This window comes from Nyctibius grandis, chromosome 5 (assembly GCF_013368605.1).
Source record: "Nyctibius grandis isolate bNycGra1 chromosome 5, bNycGra1.pri, whole genome shotgun sequence".
Classification (NCBI taxonomy): Eukaryota; Metazoa; Chordata; class Aves; order Nyctibiiformes; family Nyctibiidae; genus Nyctibius; species Nyctibius grandis.
In genome coordinates, this window is record NC_090662.1 from 11,897,792 (window position 1) to 11,921,067 (window position 23,276).

Here is a 23,276-nt window from a genome sequence, read left to right on the forward strand (position 1 = left end):
CTTTCGTATATTTTGTCTTCTTGCCAACTTCCCAGAAAAAAAAAAGGGGGTACTGTATGGTTCTTTACATCAGGTATTATTCTGTTCTAGAATACATGCTGGCATATTTTGATATTAGAGGAAGCAAGGCAAAAAACAATGTTCATCCTTCCCAGCTTATAAGATGCACAAATACTTTTATCAGCAATAGGTTGCAGTATATAATATGGGCGTCTTTTGTGTTTTATAGAGATAAATAACTCGTTGAAGAATTATGAGTGTGTACTGAAGAGTCTATGACTCTGCGTTGTATTAACTCTTTTTTCTTGAGCTATTATAGAAGCTTAATTCCATCTTCTCTTCCTGGCTTTTTTATTCTCATTTCCTTCTCCTGGCCATTTCTTATTTTAATGAGCTTTTACTGTGCTTCTCTAGCTATCAGCATGTGGCGGGTAAACCAGTCAGCAGACAGTGTATGGCATTGCCAATTAATTTACCTGATTTGACAGACACAATAGTGTGCTAGACTTCAGTGACTTCTTCAGACAATTATTTATAGAAGTGTCTGGGATATAATGTCAGATATCTAATGGGGAGTAGAGAAGTTGTTTATTTAAAGAAAAAAGTACATGACATTTTATCATTTATGCTTTTAATTAAGAGTGTAAATTATCTACTCTATAAAATTTTCTTTCAGCAATCTTAGATGTTGAAATTATTTTATTTCATTATTGTTCCATATGCTAAAAATTGTATTTAATACTTCACTTTTTATGCACCATTGAATGCATATTACCCAAACAGTTCTGATTATCCAGCAATTTTAAATTCAGTTATGACAGGAAATACAAATGCTACTTTCAAAGCAAGGTTTTGTAACTGATTCATACATACAAGACCCAGCAGAGCATCACTTGAAATAATGACCTATCCAATTGGAAATGCCACTATATAATAGCTATTGTATGTTAAATTTTAAGACTGTTATTTTTTTTTCTTTTCCTCCTGTACTTTGAATGAAAAGAATACATTTTCTTTGCATTCATAAATCCTTGTTTTGATAAAAATGAACAACGTTTATTCATTTTGTAATATTTTTCCCACTTGTAGTTCTTTACATTTCAAAGTATGTAATTAATATTTGGTATTCTGGAGTATATGTGCAAACTGCATATAAAGCATGCAGTTTGTAGATACACACTCCTATGATCTGCGCCTGTATCTGACAGTGTGCTCTACCTGTATAAGTGGATGGAAGTGCATCCTTTGGAGCTCTGATTTATTTGCTTAACCTCTATAGAGAGAGGTTGGATAAAACACTCCCCAGTTCTCCCAGTTCTAAGAATTTTTCTGTTATTCACTTCTAACTGGTTTCTAATCAGCTATGAAGTTTTTTTCGATGACTGTTTTGAGTTGGACTCTTTCTTGCGGGTTTCTCCGTAAAGCCTAAGTATCTAAATTCAGATTTCTGATTCCACCCTGAGGACCAGTTACCTTGGAGACAGTCTTCAGTTTGGAGCCACTGTAATATTTCCTTTGCTCTGGCCTTTTGCTCATGCTGAACTTTTCATGGGAGAAGTAGATGGCTTAAAACATGCATCTAAATTTGAACGGCTGAAGTTCGAGTTACTACCAGAATAGTACTTCAAATTACTGTATTTGGGAATTATGGAGTGTGTACGTGTGTCTGTGTATATATATACACACATATACGCACACATATACATAAGCCAGTGCAAAAACCTGACTGAAAATACCTTCAAATCAAAAAGACCATTCCTTCATAGTCCAACGTAAAATGAAATGGGATTACAGCTTTCCAATGATGGTTGAGAGTGTGTAACATTCTGTGTAATTTAACATCAGCTGGAAGTAATGTAATCTTGAAAAAATTACTGAAACACATAAATCATAAAGAAGATATTAGTTTATACATTCAGTAGAATTTCTATAGTATCTGGTTAGCATGGCTACAGATGGCAGCCTTTACATCTGCATACATATATATGAAAATTTGCATTTGCAAAAGCATTGTCCTTCTGTGTCCACTTTTAAATAACATAATATTTGATTCCAAATAAATATTTAATTCATAACAACAACTAGTTGTTGTTATCTTTAAAGAAATCAATGAGTCTACTTCATTAAACAGAATATGGAAGTGTAATACTTTCCACACACTAAAAGAAGATTAATGAACTTCTGAGGAGCTCCCTTCTGTTCTCCCCAGTGTATGTGTAGCTGCCGCATCAGGGAACAGCAGCTGACATGTTTTCAGATATAGTAAATAGCTCTCAGGCTTTTCAAATAAAGTCATACTCTGCCTTGTATGCAGGCCAGGGCCTATACACTGAATAAATCATCAGAAGTGTATTCCGGTTCTTTCAAAGAGATCACGGTAGTGCTCTCTATTTTTTATTGATTGCATTCGCAGAGGAAAATTGAATCCATTCCTTGTCAAGGCCCCTAAACCTCATGTCATAAAGCAGAGGGAAAAAAGGAAAAGATGGATGGAGTTCAATGGAATTACCCAGAAAGAATGATGTTTCTTATTGTGTGATGATAAATTTTATTTTTTCATCTTGCCCATATCAAGTGAAAGGTAGCAGTTGAAGTGCTTTGAAGTAGGAATCTTCAAAGACTTCTTTTAGCAGAATTGGAAATAAGCTTATTGGAGAGTTGTCTCCAACTAGATTTTCTGCCAGTTATCAGTCAAAAGCTCTTTCCTGTGTGGAAGTTAACTCAAAAGGAAAGGTGTTTCTAGGATAGACAGCATCTCAGTAGGTGTGGCTGTAACACCTCTAAACATTTTATTTTAGTAAATGCATTATTTTATTAACTGAAAAATAAATTAAATTCTCAGTATATTCATGAAGTCAATACAAATCCATGTCTCTCAAATCAGGGTATTCTGACAGGTGCCACAGTCTCTACTATGAGCTAGTGAAAGTAGCACTGCATTGATTTTTATGTGCAAATTGAGAATCATGATATTTTAGTAGGAACCATTTGAAGAATAGTCTTGTTGCTGTTTATGAGCGGTTTTGCCTGCTTCTCTTTGCTTGGCAAGTTTCAAATCCATTGCTGTAGTCTTTAAACCAGAATCTAGAGATATTGGTTTGAAATTGCCTATTACCAGAGGTATTGCATTCAAAAAAAACCCCCAAAACATAGGGGACTTGATTTACAGCTTTCCTTTCAAAGTCCAGGGCATATTCTTTAGCAGAACTAAAAGAGTAATATAAGTTGTGGAAAAAACACTTATATAAATTATTAAAGCTAAAATTCCCAGCACCCTTTTCCTTATTTACTGATTACTAGATTAGTTAACACCAGTGTGGATGCATTCAAGATCAAGTATACTTGTATATAGAATGAAAAAAAACAACCAAACAAAAAACCCCAAATGAAGGGAGCAAGTTTGAATTACAAATAGCAAACTGCTCCAGGAATAATTGTTTTAATGATTGTACAATCAGCTATTTACACATCAGTCCCACCTAATAAACTCTGTGTGTCTGTTCCAAGCACAAATTTTTGTTGTCATAATGAGAAAGTGAATTAAGAGGAAGGTGATATGTGTTGAAACTTATGTGTGTTCTGTGAAATTCATTCATTAAATGAGACCTGGGTACTTAACTATGAATGTCTGTAGTGCAGGAAGATATGTTTCTCAGTACCTGAGAACAGATATGTTACATACTGTTGATAGCCTTTTCCCAGATTTCATTTTCCTTCTCTTAGGATGCTCTGTTCTTGTTGCTCATCTTAAATTCCACGTTATTTTGGGTTTTTTATTCCAACTTCATGTGTTTGTTTTTTTTTCTCCTTGCTGCAAGTTCTTGGATTTTTTTTGTGTGTTGTTTTTGTCTCTGGGAGAAAATTGTGAGGAGGAGGAGGAAGGGGAAAGTGGGACGTAAATAAGATCATCAAACTCTTGACTCTGACTATAAAATATCACTTCTCCACAAATACTCTAAATAAGATCTAGTAAGCTATATTTCTTGCTTCATACCCTAATCTCAAGTCTAATAAAATTTTGAAATTATTAGTTCAAATATATCCATTCAGTGTTTTAATACTTAGTTATTTTACTATTTGTAGATTGTTTCCTTAGTTTCTCCTTTTTGATATGGGCATGTATTTTTAATAAATATTTATATATACATGAGTACGTATGTGCAGGTGTGTGTGTAAACATATAGGTTGAAATCTAGATATAATTCTTTGCAATACATTTTTGGATGATATTAGGCAGACACTCTTTGCAACAGTATTTGTAAATGTATAGTAGCATGTTTAATGTATCTTTACTGAATATAATTTGTTAGCAAGCTTACCGTCTGAAAGACTTCCTCTCTTTAGAAATATTGTATCACATTTCATATGTGAAGAGTTTTTCTCATGGAGTGCATAGCCACCGATTTAGAAAAGCATCTATGAGCATGATTAACTTAAAAATATTTTTTTCCTGATTAAATGTTTTGCTGAATAGGGGTATCAGTGGTCTGACCAGGGTGGTAAAGTCACTGACAGATCTGGGGGTAGAGGCTGCAGCAATTTTAAGTCAGATCACAAGGCCAAAGAAATTCATTGGTTTATATTGTTATTGGGCTTGGGAATTCACAAATGACTCTGAAACCTAAATGCTTTGTCAGCTGGCAAAGAGATAAGAACTATTGTCTCCCAAGTGCCTTAAGTAAGTGTCCTAAGCTCCAGTGCCCTAAATGCCACCAGGAACCATTGGCATAGGCTTCCACTGGGCCAAGTACTCTGTACTTCAGATGAGGAAACGGTAATATGAAAAAAAAAAAATTCAAGCACGAAAGGAAATTCTTGTCTAAGTAAAGGCTTCTAATGACTTCATGGAGCCACTTCTGGAAGTAAGATATGCCACAAAATCAAGTTTAGAAAGTCTGTACATAATAAATATACAGTAGATCAAACTGAATCTAGAAGAAATAATTGAACAGTAGCCACTTTAAAATGATAATAAACTTCTCATGGTGCCTCAGGGCATTATTCCTCTTTCTTAAGGAAACATATATTTCTAATTATCTACTTGATAAAGAGACAGGTATATAGTACAAGCTTATTGCTTACAGGGAATCTCAAGAGCTGGAAATTTAATTTGATATTTCTGTAAAAAGCTACATCTTGAGAGAGTAATATTGCCTTAAAACTACTTTGAAACAAACAGATAAACCTTTCTGCAGAACACATGGTGTAGCAATTTTCTCCTTAACCTTTAAAAACAAGCCTATAAAATTTAATGTTGTGATCTCATTTCTCTAGTGCCTGTTAACAACCTCACTTTGGAAATGGGCTGTCAAATGTTAACTTTCAACCTGTCCTTATTTTTATTGTTTCTTTTTTTCACGGTAGCAGAGGGCTAGAATGCAGACCTACATACCGTATTTTGTACTGTGATGCCACTCAGGTGCCTTAAACGTGAACTGTTTTTATTTCAGCTTGACTTGTTCATTTGCAAGAGAAGTTGATTTTTTTTTTCCTGTGTAAGCACTTTCTTTCTTACCATAGGGTAAGCAGGACCTGTATTACAGCGTTGACTTTAATAGGATTTATACCTACATCTTTAGCTGTTTTGAAATGTGGGGGTTTTTTTTCCCTCTAGTTCCCTTTCCACTTTTCCACTTAAAGAAAATTCCCAAGGAAGAGAAGTGTGTTTCTTTAAATTTGCTTTGTTGATTGGTTAAATGAAAGGTTATTACTTTCTGCAATAGTTCAGTTTCCTTTTTGCAGTCATTGCTGCTTGTGTTAGAATGTAACTGTAATGTCAAATATGTTTTGTCTTTGACAGCAACGATTGTGTTAAATGAACTCAACTGGACTGCAGCGTTGGATGATGTATTCAAACGGAACAGAGAAGAAGACCCCACTTTATTATGGCAGGTTTTTGGTAGTGCAACTGGCCTCGCTAGGTATTACCCAGGTAACTGAAGTCTCCTAAAGAACTGTCCTATGCCACATATTGCCTTACAAATATTCTGAATTATTTACAAGCAATAAAAGATAACTAAAAATTACTTTCTTACATAGATGCAGTTTTTGTATATCAGAAGTAACTCAAGGACTGTGAAATTATTCTGGCATAAAGCTAGTATGAGGGAGAAGAAACTGGGGATAAAATATGTAACTAGTATTTTTTACAGTAAGAGGAACAGAAGGTGATGTCATTTGAAAAGCTGAAGAGTTAAATTTTATTTTTGTATTGTTTCCTATATGTAATCAGTTGAATGTTTGCCAGTGAGATTTTTGTACCTGTTTAGTTTTAAAAATAGTGACTCAGTGACTAGACAGATAATCTTATGGCTAAAGTCAGTGAAAATACAATTGCACCGTGCTATGTTTATGTCCTGCAGAATCCACGGTCTCTGACAGTTATGTCTTTGTATTAGAGCTAAGGTGAGTGCTGAAGAATCCCATTACTGGATCACACTAATTAATTTAAATAGATGTATATTTTACTGAATGTAGATCATCAGTAGCCTTAATTTGATTTTTGATGTGTACTAGCTAATGGAAAGGCTTGTTTCATGGCAAGATGTGCTGCCTGTGCTGCTGCTGTTCTTGTTATCAGTGCTGTAACATCACTGATGCTGTTATCAGGGACAGAATGATGCATCCACTACACACAAGACAATCGTGTGCAGTGTTTTGTCTCTTGCCTACAACTGGTTAAGGAAGAACTCTGAGATCCTTTCTCTTTTGTTTATACAAGGTTCTTGGTGTTTCTGAGAGTGAAGGGGACTATTCTAAAGCTGTTACTGTATTATTAGCACAATTGCTAGCACAGGCAAAGAAATCGCCTTAGGCTACTTTACAGGAAGAAATATTTCATAGCACTTGAATCCTGTTTATCTTGTCATGCTAGGTGCTGATGAAATAAATACAGTGAGATGTTGCAGAAAAAATAATATTGAAAATGCTAATTTCATATTTCTTTGCTTTCCAAGTGTTCTGTTTCAATGCTTTTGGGATCTGTTAGTGCTGTGTTTGGGGTCACCATTTGTCACGGCTTACTTTATAGTGATGTTTTCCAAGTGCTGAAAAAGAAGTGTTTCTTAAACATATCTCTGTGGCAATCTCTAGGAAATTCATTTGCAACTGTAAGATTATCTTATATACTGAAAAATATATTCTTATGTCTAGTTAACCTGTATGCTCCTGTTGTTTACCAACACAACACAGGAGACTCAGAATCTCTGTATTCTTCCTTAGAACACCTCTATGAAATGGGAGAAGCTTGTTTTCCCTATTTTTCAGGTGTATATGTTGCTTCTATATACTCCATCTAAACAAAAATTTTTATTTATATATATTTTTATGTATATTTTTGAGACCCCACCCGGAGTACTACATCGAGCTCTGGAGCCCCCAGCACAGGAAAGACGTGAACCTATTGGAGCGTGTCCAGAGGAGGGTCACAAAAATTATCAGAGGAATGGACCACCTCTCCTATGAAGAAAGGCTGAGAGAGTTGGCGTTGTTCAGGCTGGAGAAGAGAAGGGTCTGGGGAGACCTTATTGCAGCCTTTCAGTGCTTAAAGGGGACTTATAAGAAAGATAGGGACAAACTTTTTAGCAGAGCCTGTTGTGATAGGACAAGGGGTAATGGTTTTAAACTAAAAAAGGGTAGATTTAGACTAGATATAAGGAAGAAATTTTTCACAGTGAGGGTGGTGAGACACTGGAACAGGTTGCCCAGAAGGGTGGTAGATGCTGCATCCCTGGAAACATTCAAGGTCAGGTTGGATGGGGCTCTGAGTAACCTGATCTAATTGAAGATGTCCCTGCCCATGGCAGGAGGGTTGGACTAGATGACCTTTAAAGGTCCCTTCCAACCCAAACTATTCTATGATTCTATGATTTAGTATAAAACTCAGATCCTTACACCTCCTGCTTATTCTGTAGCTAAACGACTAAGTCCTTATTATCTGTCTATTCCTGTCATACTTGACTTCAAACATTCCTGGGTAATTCCCCAATTCTTATATTTTACATGCACACGCACACACACACAACGTAGCCTGGAGCTGTCTGACAATCCTCAAGTTGTATATGCATTGTTTTGTGCATCTTCTCCTTCCCACTTCTGTCTATTTGTAGCTCAGATTGGTGAGCGCTTTCGGTTTTAGATTTTTATGATAGTTCTTTGTGCAAGGTTGTCCATCTTCCTTTTTTTGTAAACTCTTTGTCTCAGTTTGCAGAGACCTACCTGTCACACAGAAGTGTTCTGAAAATGAAATCAAGTTTCATATACTGGAATGGATGCTCTTCACATTTGCTTTTTCAAAATGATATTATAAATTGTAAAATGTTGCTTCATTATATCGGCCTTAGGTAAGCCTGCTTCAAAGTGATTAATTTCTCCATAGTGATGATAATTGTGCAAGAATTTGGAAGTATCAAAACCTGAAATTAATATGCTCATTGTTAGCTGAAATATATCGACTCAGTCTTTCCTCCCTTAAAAAGAATCAATCTTTGGTACCTCTAAGCTATAGAGGGTATCTTCAATCACAGGATTCTTGAACTAATGCTTTTATCTGATAGTATCCCACTGCCTTGAGTAATAGGCTAGGTGGTGCATCACTTCTGTCCTAAGTAGGCTCTTGGGCTGTCATTGTCACTACAGTAACCAGCAGCATGAAGGGATCTTTCTATGAGCGACCTCATAGGTGCAAAATAAGTGTGAAATATAAGTTTATTTTTCTATTACATATATCCTCTTGTTTCCTACATATATTTTATTTTTGGCACTCCTCTAGCATCACATATATGATTTCATATAAGCTTCACCTGTGCTTTGTCTGCCTTTTTGGTACATTTGTGTTCCTTTGTCTCTATTAAAAAGACAAGACAGCTTCCTTCTGTCTATGACCTAGGTTGAGACACATGGCATTTAGACCAGTTCCTTTCTTCAGACATTCTTCTTTATACACTATAATGGTGTTAGGTTTAAATACAATAGTAATTAGATGCAGTAGAACAAGAATAAAAACTCTGTTTTACAAAGATAGCTAATAATATCAGGTAGAGGAAGTAGTGGTAACAAAGTATTTGCTTCCTTTTATGTTATGACGTAATTAGTCCCTCAAATGTTCCTTATGCAAAATGTCATTTTTACTGAGAAAATCACATTCTGTGTGATGTTACCTTTGGTTTTGCTTTAAAGAAGAAGAAAATATCTAATCCAGACAAGCCAGATTTAGGAAGATATTTGTGTAAATGGACAGATACAGATGTGCAAGAAAGCTAAGTATTAGAAATATATACTTAAACACACATATATGTTGATATTTGCAGTGATAGCAGAACCAGTGCCAGGCATAAAAGGGAACTGTACAGCCTCTTCCTATGTTTACCTTACAAGATGCACCAACAGAAGCATTAGAGACCACACTGAGATCAAATTCTCTTTTTATAGATTAATACATTACTTGCTTCATTTTGTTTATTAACTATTTTTCCCTAGAATATACTCAGTTCAGCTCTTATTCTCAAACATCAAGACAGAAATGGCAGAGAAGAGTCAAAGATGCAGAATACCTCCCTAGGTCTCAAACCTATTTTTTCACCTCTTTCAGTTAGGGTTTTAGTCAGCTTGATTTAGAGTCAGTGTGAGTCTCATGCTGAACTTTTTCTTCTTTAAATTATTTAAGAAAGTGTGTCTTGCCTAAAATAATTTTAAAGGTTAGTCAGGGTACTTAGAATCAACGTTTTCATTAGTTTCAATGGTAGCATATTTGTGAAGAGAAACGCTATGCTCAGTTACTGTGCTGGCAACCATCCATTTTGATATGAAGATGCCAAGAGCAATTTTGAGATTTCTATTAGCTGTTCTATGAGCTCTGAACAACTCAAGAGTAAGTAAACAATAGTTTACTAAAAGAGCTCAGAAGAATAAACAAATAAAGTGAATGGAACTTTTAGGAAGGATGTAATATATACCTATTCTTGCATTTAAAGTTATATATCATAAATTAATCTTTCTTTCAAGAGATGGTTTCAGCATTGTAAGGATTCATTGTCCTTTTTACATACATTTATGGAGTTGTATCAGAATCAAGACAGAAATCTCTATCTTCATCTATCAGATGAAGATACCTGATAAAATTCTTCATTTAAAAGGGAAGAGTACAAGACGTGGAAGCAAGGACAGGTAACCTGGGAGAAATATAGAGACACTGTCCAAGCATGTAGAAACACCTTTAAAAAAGCCAAAGCTCACTTGAAGTTGAATCTGGTGAGGACTACGAAGGACAAGAAGAACGGCTTCTACAGGATCAGCAGCAGCAAAAGAAAGATGAAGGAAAATACGTACTTGCTGCAGAATGTGGGCCTGCTGCTCCCTGCTGGGACAGAGGGCTTGTTGACAAAAGGCATGTAAAAGGCCAAGGTACTCATTACCTTCTTTACCTCAGTCCTTACTCGTAACACCAACTCTCAGTAATCACAGTCCTCTGCAATCAGAGGGAAATTCTGGAGCAAAGATGACTTACCCTCAGCAGAGGAGGATCAGGTTAAGGAATATTTAAATAAACTGGACATGCACAAGTCCTTATGACCTGATGGGATACACCCATGAATATTGAGGGGACTGGTGGATTCTATTGGAAGGCCATCCTTGATTATCATTGAAAGGTCATAGAAACCGGGAGAGGTTCCTGAGGTTCCTTCTTTCTTCTCACTTCTATCTTCCATAAGGGCAAGAAGGAGGATCTGGGGTACTACAAGGTGTCAGACTCACCGTAGTCCCTGGGAAAGTGATGGAGCAAGTCCTCCTGGAAACTACTTTGAAGCATACTAAGGACAAGAAGGTGATTGGGAGTGGTCAGCATGGGTGAAAGGGGTAATCATGCCTGATCAACCTGATAACTGTCTATGGTGAGATGACAGACTTGGTGGATGAGGGAAAAGCAGTGATGTTATTTGTCTTGACTTCAAGAGGAAGTCTTTTGGCACTGTTTCACTTAGCATCCTCATAGACAAACTGATGAAGTACAGCTTAGATAAATGGACAGTGAGGGGGACTGAAAACTGTCCAAACTGCTGGTCTCAAAGGGTTATGAGAAGTGGCATGAAGTCCAGCCAGAGGCCAGTCAGAAGTGGTGTATCCCACGATTCTATACTGGGGCCAATGCTATTCAACATCTTCATTAGTGAACTGGATGATGGGACAGCGTTCACCCTGAGCAAGTCTGTAGATGGTACAAAACTGAGAGTGGCTGATACAAAAGATGATTGTACTGCCATTCAGAGGGACCTCAACAGGCTGGAGAACTGAGCTGACAGGAATCTCATGAAGTTCAACAAAGGGAAATGTAAAGATCTGCATCTGGTAGAGGAATAACTGCAGGCATCAGTACCTGCAGGTGGCTGACTAGCTGGAAAGCAGCTTTACAGAAAAAAATCTGGGGGTCCTGATGGACAAATTGGACATGGACAATAACAGCCTGGGCTGCATTAGGCAGAGAATTTCTAGCAGGTAGAGGGAAGTGATCATTCCCCTTGACTCAGCACTGGTGGACACATCTGGAGTGAAAGATCCAGTTCTAGACTCCGTAGTATAAGAGAGACAGGGACTTACTGAAGGGTCACAAAGATTATTAAGGACTTGGAGCATCTTTCATATGAGGAGAGGCTGAGAGAGATTGCTTTCAGCCTGGAGAAGATGAGGCTCAGAGGGAATTTAAAAGTGTATATAAATAGCTGATGGGGAGGGTGAGTAGTCTCCGTCATAGCAGAGTTTTCCTTTTCACTCTGTGTTTTCCCCCACTTTCAAAAGAAAACTCGGAAAAACTTGCTTAGAAATCTTAATACTGTAATTTAGAACAACAGAAACAAAAACATCCTCTGTAACTGGATTCATAAAATGTATAGTTGTGTTTGCAGTATCTCTCCGTGTAGAGGGTTTCCAAGAGTACCAGCACTGCTGGGCCGGTAAGGAGGGTACAACTGATAGATTAGCCAGGGGAAAGGTACTCATCACATAGAGAAAGCTTTTCAACTTACTTCCAATCTTGCTCTATTTTGTAGAATTACTGTCAGTTCAGAAGTAACAGTGTACTCAGCACTTGTTTTAGGAAGTAGGGTGTCATTTCTTTATATATTTTTTTATTTTTCATTTTTTTATTAAATACAAATACTAATATGTGGAAAAGACAAGGTTAAAAAAGTTGGGCATAATGAGACCTCCTGGTGTATGCAGTGCTTGTGCTGGGGCCAGCTTCACATGTCAGCCTGACAAGTCCATATTGACAAGGCAGCTCTGAGATCAGGCCAGGAAGTCCCTGAGTCAGGGATGGGATCAGCAACGTACACCATGGTGCACAGACACCCACACAATGTAGTTCGGGGAAGGAACAAGTGCTTGAGCTTAAATGAAGCTCCTAAGCCAAGAGGCAGAGGCTCCCAGGAGATTTCTTGCAGCTTTTTGTCCCTCTCCTCTTCCCACACCAGTAATCCCAGGTTACACCTCTGCACCATGTAAATGTGGGTTTGAACACAGGCAGCAATCACCTAGGAGGCTGCAGAGCCTGCTGCTGCATGTAGGGCACTTCATTTTTAAGGAACAGACTGATTTTATCTGAAGAAATAAGCATATTCATGTGAGACTACAATTTATTCCATAATCTCTTCTGCTTTCCCTTAATAATTTCTCTCTTCCTCAAAGGGGAAATTATATTTGCTGAAACAAAGTAGCACCAGACAACTTCCTTCTGCTCAGAAACTAAATCACATTTGTTGACTTATTGATTGAGGATGAAAAGAAGACTTCATATGTTTTCTGTCTATGTTCATCCATCAGCACAAAAACTAGGTAGAGACCATGCAGTGGTTGTTTGCAACCAATCTGAAAATTATGGCGCTGGATGTAGTGACGTTAGCTTGCACGCACTTTGGATTCTGCATGATGAAAATTTTCTATTCAAGTTACAATTGGCCATTTCATCTGTCATTTACACAGAGCTACTTACTAACACATCAAAATGTGAAATGTTACAGGTTTAATGTACAATATATGGTTGCCCAAAATTTGGATATTTTCTGAGCATTTCATTTAAATTTTTTGACATTTACTAATCCTTGACAATAGTTAAAATATGTTAATATTGTTAAAACAATTTAAGAGAGTGACTGCTGAAATTGTCAAGTCATTGAAATCAAATGGCTCAGATATTTTAAGTGAGTTTTTTCACAACCAACTGTAATACCTTGGTCTTCATGTTACAAGCATATCATTACCAGAGGCATTTTTGCTCATAGACTTAACCTTGTAAGCAGTACGTACAGAATCCTTTGTGACCAACATGCAGGGAAAGAAAACATTCTCATGAAGCTGTCGGGGAGGGATTTCTGTTGTTTACAGTTACAGTGTGATGGTTGAGATCAGATTAAGTAAAATTAAATTCAAGCTGCATTGAAATCTGGAATTTAAAAAAAGTGGGTAAAAATATGAACAGTTTTAAATATCCATTTGCCTAGAATATAACTTAAATCAGAATTTCAGTTACTTTGTTTGCATCGACAAGCCTGACTACAAAAGCCAGACCCAGACATAAAGGCATGTGGTGAATACGTAGTAGGTTTGTGTATGGTCCTGTCTGTCTTGCAGCCGCAGTGACCTTGAGGTCATTATCCTGCACTACTGCCCAGTGCATGCTCAGAGGCTGTCTTGAGTCATCTCAGAAAACAAGCAATCTCGATTTCCATGGTGGCATTTGGGGGAATTAGTTACAGCTTCTTTTCTTCTTTGCAACAGGAAATCACAATCAGCTTTTCCAAACATCTCCCACATGTAACTTGTATGAGAAAACCCTTCCTGTTTCTTAATAGTCAGTTTGCAAACAGAATTTTAGCTGAGTTGTCTGCAGAAGGCAAGGTAGGATGGGGAATATAAATAACTTCTTTTCTTTCTTTTTTGTTTTTGTCTGAGGGCTCAGTTGTCTTGAATGCATGTTTTCAATTCTAGTTTCTTTATTAAATACACCAGGTTTAAAAATATTTATAGAAGTTTCCAGCCTTTGTCCTGCAAGGGAAGAGTTTCCCATTATTTATGTATAACTCAAGAGTAAAACTCAGTTTTCACCACTACCATGAAAGAAAGCTGAAATGTATTTTGTGGGATTTTTTTAAGCAAACCTTCCTGAAATTTGATATTATAGAATTCCAAAAGGCAAATCTTTGGAAACAGTAAACAAAATCAGAAGAGTTTCATTGGGAAAACTGTGAGCCACCAAGTTAAAAATGTGGATTCTCTGTGAGATGACAAGAGAGCACAAATTATTATAAATGTTGAAGTGCCTTTCAGTAGTACTAGTAATACTCAGTAGTACTAGTAGATGTACATCTTCCTGCCTAGTTTTCGAGTTTATACTTCTAATTCTAGAAACTGTTATTAAGTTTTAAGATGTCATTTTAAGATTACACTTTCCTAATTCAGTCCAGACATAGGGTTTCAGTAGTTTTTGATTCAAATTAAAAGCAGTAACCTGACAGCATTTTAGCAAGATCAGCAGTACTGCATTCGGCTCTGGGGCCCCCAACATAAGAAGGACACGGACCTGTTGGAGCGAGTCCAGAGGCGGGCTATGAAGATGATCAGAGGGCTGGAGCACCTCTCCTATGAAGACAGGCTGAGAGAGTTGGGGCTGTTCAGCCTGGAGAAGAGAAGGCTCCGGGGAGACCTTCTATCAGCCTTCCAGTACCTGAAAGGGGCCTACAGGAAAGCTGGAGAGGGGCTTTTTACAAGGGCATGTAGTGACAGGACGAGGGGAATGGTTTTAAACTGAATGAGGGTATGTTTAGATTAGATATTAGGAAGAAATTCTTTCCTGTGAGGGTGCTGAGACACTGGCACAGGTTGCCCAGAGAAGCTGTGGCTGCCCCCTCCCTGGCAGTGTTCAAGGCCAGACTGGATGGGGCTTTGAGCAACCTGGTCTAGTGGAAAGGTGTCCCTGCCCGTGGCAGCGGGGTTGGAACTAAATGATCTTTAAGGTCCCTTCCAACCTAAACCATTGTATGATTCTATGATTCTATCATTGAAATTACCAATTCATTCCAATTGCAACTTTCAAAGATGTAAAATTTCAAATATTACAACATAGTATTTTAATATCCAAAACTTTCATTTCTGGAATGTTTTAAAAGAAAAGGGGATATATGGTCATCCTCAAGGGATAAGATACTCCAAATAGACACCTGAAGTGGATGAATGTTCTGGAAGGATGTATCTCATACACCAGATATGGACTATCTAATACAGAATATCTGATGCCTTTTTAAAAGGTAAGCATAAGTGTCAATAATCACAGAATCACAAAATGATTGAGGTTGGAAGGAACCTCTGGAAGTCACTTGGATCAACCCTTCTGCTCAAGCAGGGCCACCCAGAATCTGTAATATAGGTCAGGTTTTGTTTTTTTTTTTATAATATTGTTTCCAAAGAGACTTTTCTTTGGTGACAGGAGTTTGAAAAATTAAACTTTTTTTTTTTTTTTTAATCTTGAATCCATTCCCTGTGGGCTTGCCCATGTAGAGCTCCGTTGACTCCATGTAGACAGAAAGGTACTTTAATATAGATCAGAATGCAGATTTAATTTATAATTAACCACAGAGCAGCGGACAAATCTGTTATGCAAAAATAAATTAATTTAATTAAAGTAGTTTAATATGGTTTGACAGATATTAAGTTACTTACATTTTGTGAGGCATCTACCCAGCTAATTTTACTGCTAGGTTTTAGAAAGCAGCTATCTGAAAGAACAATTTAATATAAAATTTTTGGCAGGCTACTTGGAAGTGTAGGTACAAACCAACCAGTTCCTCTTTTAATCTTGAAATCATTCTTAATTATAGATGTAATGAGGATTATAATTGTTAATCAATATTCCATTAAAATACTGCAAAGGGAAGCATATTATTTTCACTGTAGCAATTACTAATTAAACAAATTTAAAAAACCCTTTTTATTTATGTACCTTTTGCCAGATACCACCTCTCTGGTTTTTTTTTATATATAAGGCTAAGGTACTTAGTAAAGGATGCATTTTGTTTTGGACTGCAGACAGTAGACATTTATTTGCAGTTAAGTATGACATAGGAAGCTTTCTAGTTATAGCAATAAATACACTTAAGAAAGTTTGGCTGCAAAGGATTACTCAAAAGAAAACACACTCTTGATTTAGATGAATGTTTAGTAAAAAGCCTATTTGATCAGCAACACCGGCTCAGCTCTCTCATGGAAGTATACTAAAGAATATTTGCCAAAGGTCATACTGGTCATTATAGACCACCCAACGACCAATGACCAATGACCAAGGGTGGTCATTATAGACCACCCAACCAGGATGAGCAGGCGGACGAGGCGTTTTACAAGCGGCTGTCGGAAGCCACCCGGTCGCCGGCCCTTGTACTCATGGGTGACTTCAACTTGCCGGATGTCTGCTGGAAATACAACATGGCAGAGAGGAAGCAATCTAGGAGGTTCCTCGAATGTGTGGAGGACAACTTCCTCATGCAAGTGGTAAATGAGCCCACTAGAGGAGGGGCCCTGCTTGACCTGTTGTTTGTGAACAGAGAAGGACTAGTGGGAGATGTGAGGGTCGGTGGCCGTCTTGGGAGTAGCGACCACGAAATGCTAGAGTTTTTGATAGTGGGGGAAGTAAGGAGGGGCAAGAGTAGAACTTCTGCCTTAGATTCCTGGCGGGCTGACTTTAGCCTGTTTAAGAGGCTGGTGGACCGAGTCCCTTGGCAATTGGTCCTGGAGGGCAAAGGAGTCCAGGAAGGCTGGACATGCTTCAAAAGGGAATTGCTAAATATTCAGGAGCAGGCTGTCCCAGTCTGTAGGAAGGCAAGCCGTCGGGGAAAAAGACCGGCCTGATTAAACAGAGAACTTAGGCTAGAACTTAAGGAAAAAAAGAGAACCTACTTGCTCTGGAAGAAGGGTCGGGTAACTTGGGAGGTCTGTAGGGACGTGGCCAGGTCGTGTAGGGAGAAGATTAGAAAGGCCAAAGCTCAATTAGAGATTGATTTGGCTGCTACAGTCAAAGATAACAGAAAAAGCTTTTACAAATACATCAACAGCAAACGGAGGGTCAAGGAGAGCCTTCACCGCTTGCTGAATGAGGAGGGTAGTGTAGTGTCAGGGGATGAGGAAAAGGCAGAGGTGCTCAATGCCTTCTTTGCCTCGGTCTTTAATGTCAAGACCGGTTGTCCTCAGGAGACTCGGCCCCCAGAGCCTGAAGTTAGGGACGGGGGGCTGTGTGAACCTCCCGTAATCCAGGAGGAGACGGTTAGTGACCTGCTGTGCCAGTTGGACACCCACAAGGCTATGGGCCCGGATGGGATTCACCCCAGAGTAATGAAGGAACTGGCAAATGAACTTGCCAAACCACTCTCTATTATCTACCGGCAGTCCTGGTTAACTGGAGAAGTTCCAGCTGACTGGAAATTAGCAAATGTAACGCCCATCTACAAGAAGGGTGGGAAGGACGATCCAGGGAACTATAGGCCTGTCAGCCTGACCTCGGTGCCAGGCAAGGTGATGGAACAGATCATCCTGAGTGCCATTACACGGCACATGCAGGACAATCGGGGCATTGGGGCCAGCCAACATGGATTCATGAAAGGCAGGTCCTGCTCGACCAACCTGGTCTCCTTCTATGACCAAGTGACCCTCTTAGTAGATGAGGGCAGGGCTGTGGATATAGTCTATCTAGACTTCAGTAAGGCATTCGACACTGTCTCCCACAGCATCCTCCTAGGCAAACTGGCTGCCCGGGGCTTGGATGGGTGGACTCTTCGATGGGTTAAAAACTGGCTGGATGGCCGAGCCCAGAGAGTGGTGGTGAATGGGACAAAGTTCAACTGGCGGCCGGTCACTAGCGGTGTTCCCCAGGGCTCAGTTCTGGGGCCGGTGCTGTTCAGTATCTTTATAGATGATCTAGACGTAGGGATTGAGTGCACCCTCAGCAAATTTGCAGATGACACCAAGCTGGGTGGGGGTGTCGGTTGCTGGAGGTTATGAAGGGCCTACAGAGGGATTTGGACAGGTTAGATAGATGGGCCGAGACCAACGGCATGAGGTTCAACAAGAACAAGTGCCGGGTCTTACACTTTGGTCACAACAACCCCATGCAGCGCTACAGGCTGGGGGAGGAGTGGTTAGAAAGCGGCCCAGCAGAAAGAGACCTGGGGGTGCTGATCGACAGCCGGCTAAACATGAGCCAGCAGTGTACCCAGGTGGCCAAGAAGGCCAATGGCATCCTGGCCTCTATTAGGAATAGTGTAGCCAGCCGGGCTAGGGAAGTGATCGTCCCTCTCTACTCGGCACTGGTGAGGCCGCATCTTGAGTACTGTGTTGAGTTCTGGGCCTCACACTTCAAGAAAGATGTTGAGGTGTTGGAGCGAGGCCAGAGGAGGGCGACCAAGCTGGCGAAGGGTCTGGAGGGTCTGACCTATGAGGAACGGCTGAGGGAGCTGGGGTTGTTTAGCCTGGAGAAGAGGAGGCTCCGAGGTGACCTTATTGCAGTCTACAACTACCTGAAGGGAGGTTGTAGTGAAGTGGGAGTTGGCCTCTTCTCCCGGGCAACTAGCAATAGGACAAGAGGACACAGCCTCAAGCTTTGCCAGGGGAGGTTCAGGTTGGACATTAGGAAGAATTTCTTTTCAGAAAGGGTTATTAGACATTGGAATGGGCTGCCCAGGGAGGTGGTGGAGTCACCATCTCTGGATGCGTTTAAGAAAAGACTGGACATGGCACTTAGTGCCATGGTCTAGTTGACAGGGTGGTGTCAGGGCAACGGTTGGACTCGATGATCGCTGAGGTCTCTTCCAACCTGGTTGATTCTGTGATTCTGTGATTCTGTACTAGAAGGAGTAGTACTGATATGGATACTTCCAGATTCCAGTTAGTGGGTTTTATATAGCAATAACAGTAGCATGATGATGCATAAATAGATTCAGCATATTTTATGAAGAGATGTTGAACCTAGAGTCGATGTGACAGTATTTGGTCTGCAGTGTGCTGAAGGTGGCAATGTGCAACACATGGTGAAGAGCTGAAAAATTGAGGTAATTCATAACAAAAATAAAAGTGAAAAAGAAATACTATGCTGTCCCCAGATATTCCAAATCTTCCCACTTCTGTCTGGAGATTTAACAAGGGCTTATGGGAAATTATATTTAAAACTTACTTTCCCAATACAGTATGTCTGTCAACTGCTACTCTCCCACAGTGCTGCAGAGCTCTGTGATGTCTCTCTGTTTTTTTTTTTTTTCTTTCTTAGAGCAAAAAGCAGCCTCCAGCCTGCAGCTCTGTGGCCCTTCTCTATCACGTAGCTAGACACATATATTTGTCATCTTCCTTCGTCCTTACCCATGTTAGAGAAGAAGGGTGGGAGAAGAAAGGAAGTGGGTAGGGGAGGGCTTTGTTTTGGCTCTGCTCAGGCTCGTGTAACTATGGGAAAGCCAGTAAAAAGTGCTACAGTATCAACTTCTGAGGTGAACATTAGGAACTTCATACTCTTGAAGAAAAAAATAGTATTTCCTAAGGAGACCAACTCTTTGCCAGACTTCCAGGTGAACTAGACATGAAGTAGCATTTCGAGATGTTGGCAGTCCTATTATTTATGGAGACATGACTCTGTTTACTTGAGAAGTATTTAATTCAAGTTGCAAAGTATCTGTAAAGTTCAAGTCCTTCTTAGTTGAATTAGTAGATACTGAACAAGACTGTAATTTTGGAACTGAATGTCTACATAATATTTATTATTACTTTAAGCACATCTGAGCTTCTCTTAATCATCCATAGAGGTGTTTCTTAAGATCATCTGCTCCTTCTGCTTTAAAGATATGTCTATGCTAGTAAACAGAACAAGTCAGAGTTTTATTAGCATCCTTGAGACAGTCCCGTGGTGTGGCTGAAGGGACAGCACATGCTGACAGCATTTCCCAATGGACAGCACTGGAGGCTGTTTTGTTTCTTGTGTACTACAAAGTTCTCCAGTCCTGTTCTAGGAGGTTTCATGTTCTCAAACACCCCTAGATTATTTTATGCTATACTGCAGGGCATGTGTATACTGCATGGCATATAACACACAGCTTAATTTTCATCCCTAAAACACCTTCTGGTTTAAAAGTAATAAAAATATCACTGTCCTTGTTTTGCAGATAAAAGAAACAGGTATAGAGAGATAAAATGACTTCTTCAATGATCCTCTCAAGGTTAGGGATTCAAGCCAGGAATATGTGTAACACCAAGTTTTTTTAAGATTCACTGTGCTGTTATATTCATTAACTCATATTTAAATTCATAGCATTGTTTTAACATCAGCATGTGTGTTAATCTTCTCAGGATCTTTGTAATATCAGTGCTAAAGAGTACAGCGATAAGAACTGTTGTATTCTTTCCCTTTTTTACTGTAGATTTGCCTTCTATTTAGCTTTACTTTGTTTATCTGTATAACAAATAAATATACTATGATGAGAACTTTAATTAATTAGAGAAAAATCTCTTTACATTGCTCATGCCAGTATTTTACTAGGATATTCCTATGTAATTAGGGCTTACAAGGTGTTAAATGGAGAAGTTCACAGATAAAAAGATAATACTGCAGCGCCGGTTATCCGGAAAAATAATTTTGACCCTAAAGTCTTAAAATTCTTGGATTACAAATATGGATAGAGAAGAGCCAGTATTATCTCTTCCCCTTCATAAAAAAAAAAAAAAAAAAAAAAAAAAATCTTGAACCTATCTCCAGATGCAGGTGAAGCAGGTCTTGCTCAGCTACTGGAGCATTCCCTGCTTAGACAAATTAATAATGGAAGAGCTTTAAAAATCAATTTCTAATAAAATAAAATGATATCTCTCTAAACGAAGAACTTGCTGTGCACAGCTGCTCTTGTGTTAACCGTTAATGACAAGCAATAGTGTTGCGGCCATGATATTGAACTCTCCAAAGAAAGTCATTACTGAAGCAGATAGTAAGAAACTAGAAAGCCTAAAAAATCCATACAAAACGAAACAAAAGCCTTGAAAAACTAAGAACTTCACCTTTTTTTGCAAAAGTTTTATAGCTGTCAATTGCTGTTAACAACTCAACATTTAAAGGAGCCTTTAGAGTTAAAAAAAAAACCACAAAAAACACCAAAGCAAAACCCAAAACTCTTTCCTAGTAATGCAGCTTATAAATTATCAGTTACTGCAATTAGTGTGTAAGTTGGATATTTCTACTTATTGCATTGGAATAAGCCTCTTTGAGAGTTGTTCACTTCCTTTTTTTTGTTGATATCTGGGAGGAAAGGACATGGGCTGACAGGATTTGGATCTAACAGAATCACAGAATCACAGAATAGATCATGTTGAAAGAGACCTCTGGGATCATCGAGTCCAACCATTGCCCTGACACCACCATGTCAACTAGACCATGGCACTAAGTGCCATGTCCCATCTTAAACACATCCAGAGATGGTGACTCCACCACCTCCCTGGGCAGCCCATTCCAATGTCTGATAACCCTTTCTAAGAAGAAATGCTTCCTAATGTCCGACCCTGGCAAAGCTTGAGGCTATGTCCTCTTGTCCTATCACTAGTTGCCTGGGAGAAGAGGCCAACTCCCACTCAGCTACAGTCTCCCTTCAGGTACTTATAGACTGCAATAAGGTCACCTCTGAGCTTCCTCTTCTCCAGGCTAAACAACCCCAGCTCCCTCAGCCGTTCCTCGTAGGACAGACCCTCCAGACCCTTCGCCAGCTTGGTCGCCCTCCTCTGGCCTCGCTCCAACACCTCAACATCTTTCTTGAAGTGTGAGGCCCAGAACTCAACACAGTATTCAAGATGCGGCCTCACCAGTGCCGAGTAGAGAGGGACGATCACTTCCCTAGCCCGGCTGGCTACACTATTCCTAATAGAGGCCAGGATGCCATTGGCCTTCTTGGCCACCTGGGCACACTGCTGGCTCATGTTTAGCCGGCTGTCGATCAGCACCCCCAGGTCTCTTTCCACCGGGCCGCTTTCTAACCACTCCTCCCCCAGCCTGTAGCGCTGCATGGGGTTGTTGTGACCAAAGTGTAAGACCCGGCTCTTGTTCTTGTTGAACCTCATGCCGTTGGTCTCGGCCCATCTATCTAACCTGTCCAAATCCCTCTGTAGGCCCTTCATAACCTCCAGCAACCGACACCCCCACCCAGCTTGGTGTCATCTGCAAATTTGCTGAGGGTGCACTCAATCCCTACGTCTAGATCATCTATAAAGATACTGAACAGCACCGGCCCCAGAACTGAGCCCTGGGGAACACCGCTAGTGACCGGCCGCCAGTTGAACTTTGTCCCATTCACCACCACTCTCTGGGCTCGGCCATCCAGCCAGTTTTTAACCCATCGAAGAGTCCACCCATCCAAGCCCCGGGCAGCCAGTTTGCCTAGGAGGATGCTGTGGGAGACAGTGTCGAATGCCTTACTGAAGTCTAGATAGACTACATCCACAGCCCTGTCCTCATCTACTAAGAGGGTCACTTGGTCATAGAAGGAGACCAGGTTGGTCGAGCAGGACCTGCCTTTCATGAATCCATGTTGGCTGGCCCCAATGCCCCGATTGTCCTGCATGTGCCGTGTAATGGCACTCAGGATGATCTGTTCCATCACCTTGCCTGGCACCGAGGTCAGGCTGACAGGCCTATAGTTCCCTGGATCATCCTTCTGGCCCTTCTTGTAGATGGGCGTTACATTTGCTAATTTCCAGCCAGCTGGAACTTCTCCAGTTAACCAGGACTGCCGGTAGATAATAGAGAGTGGTTTGGCAAGTTTGTTTGCCAGTTCCTTCATTACTCTGGGGTGAATCCCATCCGGGCCCATAGCCTTGTGGGATATTAGCCATACTCATGATACAGAAAAATCTTAAAAAATGTTCAGTTGTGGCTTATTTTGCAAAACTGATGTGCTGAATGTTGTAGTTGAGCAAGCAGATCCACCCAGTTACAGGATAATGTGTTATTTCTAGTGAGTTAATGAAATTGCAGCCAGCAGCCCATCATATCTTCATGCTGAAGTTCCTACCATCTCTGTGTTTTTATGATACAAATTGAAATCTCCTGAATTTTCTCTTATGGGAGGAAAAGAAAAAGCAGCTCAAAAACCAGAACAACAAAGCCATCTTGTGGTTTCTGTACCTCTTCTCCCCAAGCTCTAAGGATACTCCAGCCCCCTTTGGGGGAATGGTAGTTAGTCCAGGTGAAACCAATGTGAGCAACACTTTTATTGAGGTTGAAATTC

At 39.7% G+C, this 23,276-nt stretch overlaps 1 protein-coding gene across 4 annotated transcripts in view; it reads left to right on the forward strand.

Moving 5' to 3' along the window:
- Positions 1-23,276, forward strand: part of CACNA2D1 (calcium voltage-gated channel auxiliary subunit alpha2delta 1) — a 453,094-nt gene that overhangs the window by 304,126 nt on the left and 125,692 nt on the right. For all 4 annotated transcript variants that reach the window (XM_068400329.1, XM_068400331.1, XM_068400330.1 and 1 more), the window contains exon 7: positions 5,801-5,932. In XM_068400329.1, the coding sequence (XP_068256430.1) occupies positions 5,801-5,932 (132 nt within the window). The remainder of the gene's footprint in view (positions 1-5,800; positions 5,933-23,276) is intronic.